The 11,556-nt window shown below is 34.9% G+C and overlaps 1 protein-coding gene across 10 annotated transcripts in view; it reads left to right on the plus strand.

The window, feature by feature from the left end:
• The window catches only part of LOC123525784 (centrosomal protein of 290 kDa-like), a 63,963-nt gene extending 55,306 nt beyond the window's left edge, over positions 1 to 8,657 (plus strand). For 6 of the 10 annotated variants that reach the window (XM_045304940.2, XM_053521694.1, XM_053521684.1 and 3 more), the window contains 2 exons: positions 1,774 to 1,809; positions 8,171 to 8,657. In XM_045304940.2, coding sequence (XP_045160875.2) covers positions 1,774 to 1,809; positions 8,171 to 8,409 — 275 coding nt within the window. In that variant the 3' untranslated portion in view covers positions 8,410 to 8,657. Of the gene's footprint in view, positions 1 to 1,773; positions 1,810 to 4,471; positions 4,509 to 8,170 lie in introns of all 10 variants that reach the window. The other 4 variants (XM_053521712.1, XM_053521720.1, XM_053521688.1 and 1 more) reach the window with 4 other exon arrangements.
• Positions 8,658 to 11,556: the final 2,899 nt, after the last annotated feature.

Here is an 11,556-nt window from a genome sequence, read left to right on the forward strand (position 1 = left end):
ACTGGCCAGATCCCATCATGGGTTCCAGAGTTGTGGCCCCTTAAATGGCCAAAATTTGCTATTTTGGCCTTTGCAGCCATATAGAGACTTTATTTATGGTTTGATTTGATACGAACTTGCAAAATATATCTTTAACAACAATAGATCTTGGATTCCATGATGAATCCATCAGATCCATTCATAGGTTCCAGAGTTACGGCCACAGATTGACCCCAGAAAGAGCCAAAATTTGTTAATTTTTACCATGTTAACATTATAGAAGTGACATTTTACATTCGATTTTAACCACACTTAACACAACTTAAGTCACAATAAGATCTGAGTTCCCTTCGAAAACCTGCTAGATTCCATCATGGGTACTAGAGTTACCGCCCCGGAAAGGGGCAAAATTTTCTGTTTTGGCTCTTTGAGCCATATAGAAGTTTCATTTATGCTTTAATTTGATACAAACTTGCACAGAATGTTTATCTTGATGATCTCTGGGCCAAGTTAAAACCTGGGTCATATGGGGTCAAAAACTAGGTCACCAGGTTAAATCAAAGGAAAAGCTTGTTAACACCCTAGAGGCCACATTTATGACCATATCTTCATGATACTTAGTCAGAGTGTTTATCTTTATGATTCCTATGCCAAATTTAAAACTTGGTCATAGGGGGTCAAAAACTAGGTCACCAGGTTAAATCAAAGGAAAAGCTTGTTAACACCCTAGAGGACACATTTATGACCATATCTTCATGATACTTGGTCAGAATGTTTATCTTGATGATTCCTATGCCAAATTCAAAACTGGGTCATAGGGGGTCAAAAACTAGGTCATCCGGTCAAATCAAAGGAAAAGTTTAACACTATTGAGACCACATTTAAGACCATATCTTCACGAAACTTATTAAGAATGTTTATCTTGATGATTCCTAGGCCAAGTTTGAAACTGGGTCATGTGGGGTCAAAACTAGGTCACCACTAAAATCAAAGGAAAGGCTTGTTAACACTGTATAGGCCAAATTTATGACCCTATCTTCATGAAACTGGGTCAGAATGTTTATCTTGATGATTTCAAGGCCAAGTTTAACAGATGAGTGATAGGGTCATCATGACCCTCTTGTTTTAAAACTTTGTTGTAAGGTCTTTTTCAAGCATAAAATATATGATTCTTATGAAAATAAAAGCCTCACAATTTCTAAATACATGTAGATGCACATTTTTATTGTACACGGTAATGTATTATTTTGATGAAAGTGTTGATTGTAGCCATGAATAGTATTTTTAAGATGGAGGAAAAATGACTGTCACATTGCCATTTTGATTGAACTAGCTTTTATAATAATTTATTATAAGCAATATATATAAGCAATTCCATTCTGTCTTGAGATATGAGCAACTTTGTTAATCAGCAACAAAATTTCTAACACAATACTGGTGCATTTAAGAGTATATTGCGTTTCATGTTTACATGAAAGAGAAGTGCTAAGTACAATATAATGGCATAATAGGAAACTTTGGTTCATACAGTTAAGACTATATCAAACCCTCCTTCTGTATACAGTTGAATCTCAGTATCTCGAATTCCAAGGGATCAAGGGTTTTATTTCAAGATATCCAAACTTTGACTCAAATTGATATTTCATTTTGCTGTGTTTTCTTGAAAATATCTTCAAGATAGCTGGAATTTTGAGGTAAGCGAGTTCGATATATTGAGTGTCAACTGTATTTTGATTAAAGTATATTTAAAATTGAACATATTGCATGTTTAAAAATGTCTGTATCTATATTTAGACTCATACTTGAGTCAGTGTCGCACTCCGCCTCCAGGTAAATGTAGAGAGCATTATATCCGTTTTATACCTTTTCTTTATTCTTGAGCACTTGTTATTCCATCCATATGCACATCCTTTTAACTCTTGTTAATAAACTGAAACTCTTTTGTGTAACTGCAATGTTTTGCTCTTTAACAGTATACTCATAAATTATATTAATTGCATTTATATTAGGCTGGTGGCTGTTTTCAAAATATAAAACATTAAATTTTTAGCATAGTGTTAGCACATATATTAGGGATTTAGAATAATAAAGGATAGTTCAACTAAGGGTCTTTTGTATGGACTAAAACAAGGCAAATGAATTTACTACTTTTTAGATAGAATATGTAGTGTTCAACTAGATTTTAAGGTAAAACAGGTTTATAGAAAAGTTTTATTTGCTTACTTTATTCAGTTTTAGGGAAAGGCTTAAAGTAGTTTATTATGCCCCCCTTCGAAGAAGGAGGGGTATATTGTTTTGCAGATGTCGGTCGGTCTGTATGTAGACCAATCCGTTTCCGAATGATAACTCAAGAACGCTTGGGCCTAGGATCATGAAAGTTGATAGGAAGGTTGGTCATCACCAGCAGATGACCCCTATTGATTTTGATATCTGTATGTCAAAGGTCAAGGTCACAGTGACCCTGAACAGTTAAACGGTTTCCGGATGATAACTCAAGAATGCTTGGGCATAGGATCACGAAAGTTGAAAGGGAGGTTAGTCATGACCAGCAGATGACCCCTATTGATTTTGAGGTCAGTATGACAAAGATCAAGGTCACAGTGACCCGGAACAGTTAAACGGTTTTCGGATGATAACTCAAGATTGCTTGGGCCTAGGATCGTGAAAGTTGATAGTGAGGTTGGTCTTCACCAGCAGATGACCCCTATTGACTTTGAGATCAGTAGGTCAAAGATCAAGGTCACAGTGACCCGGAACAGTAAAACAGTTTCCGGGCGATAACTCAAGAATGCTTGAGCCTAGGATCAAGATGTGGGTCATGACCTGTAGATGACCTCTATAGATATTAAGGTCAGTGAGCTAAAGGTCAAGGTCACATTGACCCTGAACAGTTGAACCCTTTCCGGATGATACATTGAGAAAGCTTAGGCCTAGGATCATGAAACTTAATAGGGAGGTGTTGATCATGTCCAGCAGATGACCCCTGTTGATTTTGAGGTCAGTAGGTGAAAGGTCATTGTCACATTGAACCAGAACAGTAGAACTTTTGTTTACAGTGAGCAAATAATTTCTGTTCCTTGTGCAATTACTGAATGCATCAAGGGGGGCATTTCAAGTTCGACAAGCTCTTGTTTAAAGTTAACTTTATGATATGGTGAGCTGTTGTGATCAGTTTTGTCTGTCATCCATTATTTTGTCCCAGATGATATTGTTCCAGAAAATGCTGGGCCAGTTTCTTTCAGATGTTGCAAGAATGATCCCTGTGGAGTTGCTATACATAACAAAAAAAAGAAAAGAAAAAAAAATTGAAATAGATACCTAGGTTATTAAAAAAAAGCCAGAGAATAGTGCTATTTGGAAAAGAGACAGTTATTTCTAACAAAACAATGGTCAAAATCAGAAAGTTTTGCAGAAATGACTAGCTGCTAGATGACCCTCTAGTCAAAAAAGGTTACAGGTGGCTTTACCCATCAAAAACATGGCTGCAGAGTGGGAGGATTACCATAGATTACCCTAATTATGGCTTTTATAATCAAAGTGCTGAAAGTACTGATGGTAGCAGCCAAATCATCGCTTATTATTGCGTAAAGTTTTATGACATCCTGTAACCAAAAACTATAAAAAGTAATTATACTCAGAACAATAGCACATTCTGTCACGTAACATAAAAACATGCATAGTGAGCAGTATAGGTTCTTTATGCCCCACTTGTTTATTTTTTTTCTGTGTTTAGTATAAATTCTTAAATTTGGTTTGCTTTATTGATTAGTAATAAATTTGGTTAAAAACGCAGTTTCTTATGAGTTTGCTTCTTGGCTTCGCATTCTTTAAAACATCTTCATGAAAAATTCTATTCAGCTTAAGTTTTAGATAGAGGCCTTTCTAACATGCAGTAGCTAAAAATTGAAAAATATAGATTGTATTCTTTTGCTATGAAATCATTTCATTTTGTGGGCAAAATATTTGGTGTTTATGGTCTGAACAGCTTTTTCGTAGGGACATGAAAAAGTATATTTTGTTTTTTCAGGGCATTTTTATTTGTTCTTTGCGACTTTATTTTGTAGAGTGCAGTAACCTCTTTGAAAATTATATGCACACCCCCGACAAATGATAATGATTTCACAGTACACTGTCTAACTTCATTTGCGCAAACTCGTTTAATTCGAACACTACCCTTCTTTTGAACTTGTCATCAGATCCCAGCAAAATTGCTATATAACATATATTGTTCCAATGCTTGAGTTATCAATAACTCAAACTAATTTTGTCTGTTCCGTTGAGTTTGAGCAAACAGAGTTTGACTGTGTTTTGTAAAGAATTGTTGTAATGCATGAATGTATGTTGTAAAAACCTATATTCACTGATAGCATGTAATTGTTGTTATTTGCTGGACACCGTTGGTGTGGGATGCATGAAACACTCTAATTATAACATTTTACCATATTTATCGTCGTGACCAAATTACCATATTGTTCTGTCTAACCACTAACAGGAACCCCTAGAACTGGGAAAAAACCATTGAGTTTCAGGTAACATTCACCATTTTTTCCACTTTTTTCCTGCATGTATTTATTGTTTGTTTCAAGAGATTTTCCGAAGTTTTTTGAATTCCTTAAATTTGGAATTTTACATGCTCAGTACTGATATCCATGTTTAAAAAAAAATGAACTAAAACAAATCCCATTTAACGATTATTAAAGGCATATTTGTGAAAAGTTTTCCTCAAAAGTTGTAAAAAATCGCTATTTCAGTACTATCTAAAATGCTTAGTATTATTTATACATTTTATATGTCAAGTTCTGTTGTTACCTTTCATATTTAAACAAATTTGCCTCTTTGGCCTCTACAGCTAAATAAACACATTTCATATTTCATTAAGTAATAAAGGTCCAAATTTTTTATGTGTTGTAAATGTTAAAAGCAAAGTGAAACATTTCATCAAGTGTCTGCAAAAGGTTTAGGCCAGACTGTAACAGATATCAGCTAAACACTGACCTTTTCAATAAAACATGGATGTCAAGATGGACATGCATTTCTTTGTGGTGGCAAGAATTGCAATAAACAGTTTTAATGATGATTAGTATGTATATGTATGGGTGCTAAGCTTCTGTCCAGATGTCAATGTATTTTTGTGTTTGCAGCTCTACATTAAAGGCCAGACTAGTGTCTTCTCATGTTTTTATTATATTGCTGACAATGTTTTTATTTTGAATGCAGTGAGTGTATACAGAAGAAATACCAGAATGTTTAAGTTTAGATTTTTTTTAACTGAACATTTAACTGGACACTTATATTCTTTAATCAGAATGCCATTTTTCTGTGAAAAATCTTAATCATGAGTAACTTTAATGCATGTTAGTTATATTGTACTACCTGATGGTATAGTTATGTTTTACAGGTAGTTTTTTTAATGTATAATTTATTTTGAAGATTGATTTGGACTTTTTAGGCTAAGAATTTCAGGGGATGAAATACATGGTAAGCTAGGTCTACTATGTTACTAGATGAAAATATAAGTTATACTTCTTACAAAACTAAGTAAAGAAATGGAACTAACAGTCAGCACTGCAGATGTTTATGAAATTATTATACTACTGCATTGAATTACTATTGTAAATGTTTTAAAATTTCAATATGAGATGACCAAAAGGTATTGGTTAGTGAAAAGTATGATTTAGTGGAAAAGTTAGGGAATTTCATTTTCTCAACTAAGTGCCCTGATTAGTCATATATGAGAATTCTTCTGGATACTGTATAGATTTTTTGTTTGCATCACTTATCTTTCACAATTCTATATTTGGCAGCCTTATTCAACGTACATTATTGAGAATTTGCGATCAGTGACCGATCATTTTTTACGTGAAATGCTGGTTAATAGTCAGTCTTGTTTTAAATTAGTAACTTTTACAGTATAACCAGTAGTTGAAATTAGCTAGGTGAGCTCTGTCTGAATGATGGAAGCATCTTGCAGAGCAGTGTAATAGGCTTCATTATCATATTGAATAATTTCCTAGGTACAAATGGTATTGATATTTTAGTATCTTGGAACATAGTTTATCTTGGTGATGGCTTTCTTCCTATGTCAAGGAGATACATATTCAGATACCATTGTGACACAAGTGTTTTATGTTATATTTTGGAACATTGACAAACAATTTTCTTTAATTGCAAATTAGTTTTTATTTAGATAAGGGCTACAGAATGTTATTTTGTAGTGGGTTTCATGACTGTGACAGACATATTTGTCCCACCCCCCATGAGTGGTGGTGGCATATAGATTTTGTCTTGTCCGTCTGTCTGAAGTTCGTGACACGCCTAGCTCAAAAAGGATTTGATATAAATTGATGAAACCTTGCATGAGTCTTTATCATGATATGAACTTGTGCACCTCCTATTTTTTGTCTGGCTCCGCCCCCTTTTTCCAGAGTTATGGCCCCTGAAATAGTCAAAAATGCACATTTTCATCTTGTGACACGCCTAGCTCAAAAAGTATTTGATATAGATTCATGAAACCTTGCATGAATCTTAATCATGGTATCAACTTGCGCACCTCATATTTTTTATCTGGGTCCGCCCCCTATTTCCAGAGTTATGGCCCCTGAAATAGTCAAAAATGCACATTTTCACCTTGTGACGCGCCTAACTCAAAAAGTATTACATATAAATTGATTAAACCTTGCACAAGTCTTTATCATGATATAAACTTGTGCACCTCCTATTTTTTGTCTGCCTCCGCCCCCCTGTTTTCAGAGTTATGGCCCCTGAAATAGTCAAAAATGCACATTTTCGCCTTGTGACGCGCCTAACTCAAAAAGTATTATATATAAATTGATTAAACCTTGCACAAGTCTTTATCATGATATAAACTTGTGCACCTCCTATTTTTTGTCTGCCTCCGCCCCCTATTTTCAGAGTTATGGCCCCTGAAATAGTCAAAAATGCACATTTTCACCTTGTGATGCATCTAGCTCAAGAAGTATATGATATAAATGGATGAAAACTTGCATGAGTCTTTATGATATAACCTTGCACATCTCTTAATTTTTTTTGGCTGGCTCCTTCCCCTATTTATAAAGTTATGGCCCCTGAAATAGTAAAAAAATGCACATTTTCACCTAATTATGTGCCTAGCTCAAAAAGTATTTGATGTAAATTCATGAAACCTTGCTCGAGTCTTTATCATAAAGTGACCGTGCACACTTGGCATTCTTCTTGAGAATCTTTGCGCTTATTACAGAGTTATGGCCCTTGAAATAGCCAAAATAGTGGATTTTTTGTTTGTGATGCTCATAGCTCAAAAAGTATATGGCCTAGAATAATGAATCCTTTTCATAAAATGTTTGTTGAGGCTATACCCCATTAAGACTGCAAACATTTGAATTATTTTTGACAAATGTACCAGTGGGGGGCACACCCTGTGTCCTACAGACACATTCTAGTTTAACCAGACTTATGCAGGTTTTCTCTAAATTATTATTAGCTGTCAAAAGTCCATTGGTTCATTTAATATATTTTTGTAATTTTATTGAAATTATGATTTATGGTTATACATGATAGTGAAACATATAGAAATGAACTTTGTCAGATATTAAAGGCAGTAATTCTGTAAGTTTTAGAGGGAAGTTCAAATGAACAAAATGTATATTTCTAAATACTTACTATAATAACATTATATTGCATAAAAACTAGAATTAATGTTATTTTTCATTGTCATTTATTACAAATTGCATATACTGTATTCCCCCCACGTGAACGCTTCTGTTTTTTTCACAAAAAAGGATGTTTTTATCATTAGTGAAATTTTAGCATTACTTTGGCTATAATTAATAAAATTCATTCCTTAGAAAGTTTGATTTACAGCTATGTAAAAAAAAAAGAAGCCCCCATTTTGTAAAATAAATTGTCTCCACAGGTGTTTACTTGGAGGTGTATGGTACATGTATCAGTCATTATTAATAATATGGCTCATTGCTGTACTTACTTTTATTTAATCGAGGGCAAATTTGCTTCTATATCTAAGCCATTATGTCTTTAAACTTCCATAAATAACCTGCCTGTTTATCATTAAATAATGTATTGCCTGCCTTAACATAGACTAATATAATAATCAATTTACTGGAAAGTATGTATGTATAGCAAACCTCATAATTTCTGTATGGTTGTAACTAACATCTTGCTGCGTGTGTTTCAGACTCACGAGGAAGCAGTCGACTTTCGAGTCGGGAAGGTCGTCTCAGCCGACTAAGCACAAGAAGTCAAACCTTGTTGGAGATGGTAGCGGAGGCAAATCAAGCAGAGAGTCATAAATCATCAAGACCTGCAACATCTAAGAGCGCTAGAAGTGCAAAAAGTGTTGTCATTTCTGAGGAAGTCACAGAAATACAAACTAAACCAAATATGGTCACAAAATCTTTAACAAAGTTATCTTAACAGCGATATATATGAAATCTGTTAGAATAGCTCTCCTGCTTACTGAGAAAATAACATTTTTTATCTCGCTTAGATGTAAATTTTAAAATTTCAGACTATTAAACGTATTCAAATGAAGCACTTCTTATGACTCACAAATTGTTTAAAAATTAAGCACCTTTGCCTTGCATTTATGTGTCTGTGATAGTTTTATTTATGTAAAATAAATTTTCTGAATAAATTGATTTCTACTTGTTTCACTTTGAAAATTGTAAGATATTTCTCAAAGAAGAAATTATGTGATTATCTGTCTTAAAAAATAGGGTCACAAGGTCAGTGTGTTCTTCCCCTATTCTGAGCTTTGGATTTGTTTTAAATTCATCTTGTGCATCCACTTGTGCAAGTTCTGCCACTTAACCTGGCGTATATGTAGTACTACACTGTTTAACATTAGTTCCTAGACATTCATAGAATATGCATCCTAAGGGATATTAAGGCCTTAAATGGCATACCAGTCTGCTTACCCCAGAAAAAAATACCAAATACAAATTACTTCATGATAAACATATGTACAGTTTCATTAGAATCCCTTCAGAATCATGGACTGAAGTAGTTTGCTTCATCAACTTGTGGGAATATGCATACCCTACTGTACACTACCTTAATCCAACCAAGAAAAAAAAATGTTGTGCACAGTGATCACCTGTATGAAGTTCTGTTAGAATCCCAGGGAAAACAAGAGGCCCAAATGGGCCCCAAAGTAGCTTGAAGAGAACTTTAACCATCTGACTAGGTTTGTTGAAAATCCTTTGAGCTGTTAATTAAATAAAAGGTTATTTAAAGGTTGTTTTTTTTCTAAATTTTGCTGTCACACACCAAAAACGCATAACCATCAGAAAAAACATAGGTATTTCTATTTTAACTCTAGTGACGCCTACAAGGGCCCAAGTGCCCCCATTTGAACAAATTTGGCATAAGACCTTATAATGATGTTACAGACCAAATCTGATGAAGATCCATCAAGCTGTTCATGAGAAGAAATACTTTAAAGGTATTTCTATTTTAAATTCTAGTGGCCCCAAAAGTGGCCAAGCGCTCCTTACTGAACAAACTCGGTAAAAGATCCTATAATGATGCTCCAGACAATGTTTCATGAAGATCCATCAATCAGTTCATGAGAAGAAGTTATTTAAAGGTATTTCTATTTTTAACTTTTAACAGCCCCTAAAAGGGGCCAAGCGCCCCCAATTAAACAAATCTGAGAAAACTTTATATGCTGATGCTCCAGACAAGGTTTGATGAAGATCCATCAAGCAAATCATTAGATGATGTTATTTAAAGGTATTTCTATTTTTAACTAGCAGCCCCTAAAAGGGGCCAAGTGTCCTCGACTAAATAAAGTTGGTGAAGGACCTTATAATGATGCTACAAATTAACTTTGATGAAAATCTATCATGAAGTTCAGGAGAAAAAGTCATTTAAAGGCATTTCTATTTTAAGCTCTCGTAGCCCCTAAACAGAGCCAATCATTCCCGTTCAAACAAAATTGGGAGAGAACCTTATAATGATGCTTATATATGGACTAAGTTTGATGAAGATACATGGAGCGGTTCATAAGAAGTTGTTAAAAGTGTTATTATTTTTAGACCTAGCAGCCCCTACTGCCCCCATTTTGAACAAATTTGGGAGAGGACATAATAATGATGCTACAAACCATGTTTTATGAAGATCATGACAAGAAGTTGTTCAGCCAGTCAAGGTCACAGTCAAGTGACATCATATTACTTGGGATCATCAGGTAATTATAATCAAACAGTCTTGGAAATAGGATCAGATAATTATTTAAGTATTTTTTCCTATATAACAAATGACCCCGGGGTGGGGCCTCTTTTAACCCCAGGGGCATAATTTGAACAATTTTGGTAGAGGACTACTAGGCAATGCATCATACCAAATACCTAGGTCGTGTGGTTTTAGACAAGAAGATTTTTGTGCCCCCCATGAATGGTGGGGGCATATAGATTTGGTCTTGTCCGTGCATCCGTCAGAAGTTCGTGACGCACCTAGCTCGAAAAGTATTTGATATAAATTGATGAAACCTTGCAGGACTCTTTATCATGATATGAACTTGCACACGTCCTATTTTTCGTCCGGCTCCGCCCCCTATTTTCAGAGTTATGGCCCCTGAAATAGTAAAAAATGCACATTTTCACCTTGTGACACGCCTAGCTCAAAAAGTATTTGATATAGATTCATAAAACCTTGCATGAGTTTTAATCATGATACGAACTTGAGCACCTTCAATTTTTCATTTGGGTCTGCCCCCTATTTTTAGCTCACCTGAGCAATGCTCAGGTGAGTTTTTCTGATCGCTCGATGTCCGGCGTCCGTCGTCTGTCGTCCGTCGTCTGTCAACATTTAGCTTGTGTATGCGATAGAGGCTGCATTTTTCAATAAATCTTCATGAATATTGGTCAGAATGATAACCTTGATGAAATCTAGGCCGAGTTCGAAAATGGGTCATCTCGGGTCAAAAACTAGGTCACTAGGTCAAATCAAAGAAAAACCTTGTGTATGCGATAGAGGCTGTATTTTTCAATACTTCTTCATGAATATTGGTCAGAATGATTGCCTTGATGAAATCTAGGCCGAGTTCGAAAATGGGTCATCTTGGGTCAAAAACTAGGTCACTAGGTCAAATCAAAGAAAAACCTTGTGTATGCGATAGAGGCGGTATTTTTTAATTAATCTTCATGAATATTGGTCAGAATGATAACCTTGATGAAATCTAGGCCGAGTTCGAAAATGGGTCATCTCAGGTTAAAAACTAGGTCACTAGGTCAAATCAAAGAAAAACCTTGTGTATGCGATAGAGGCTGTATTTTTCAATACTTCTTCATGAATATTGGTCAGAATGATTGCCTTGATGAAATCTAGGCCGAGTTCGAAAATGGGTCATCTCGGGTCAAAAACTAGGTCACTAGGTCAAATCAAAGAAAAACCTTGTGTATGCGATAGAGGCTGTATTTTTCAATTCTTCTTCATGAATTTTGGTCAGAATGATTGCCTTGATGAAATAAAGGCCGAGTTCGAAAATGGGTCATCTCGGGTCAAAAACTAGGTCACTAGGTCAAATCAAAGAAAAACCTTGTGTATGCGATAGAGGCA

This window comes from Mercenaria mercenaria, chromosome 1 (genome assembly GCF_021730395.1).
Source record: "Mercenaria mercenaria strain notata chromosome 1, MADL_Memer_1, whole genome shotgun sequence".
Lineage (NCBI taxonomy): Eukaryota > Metazoa > Mollusca > Bivalvia > Venerida > Veneridae > Mercenaria > Mercenaria mercenaria.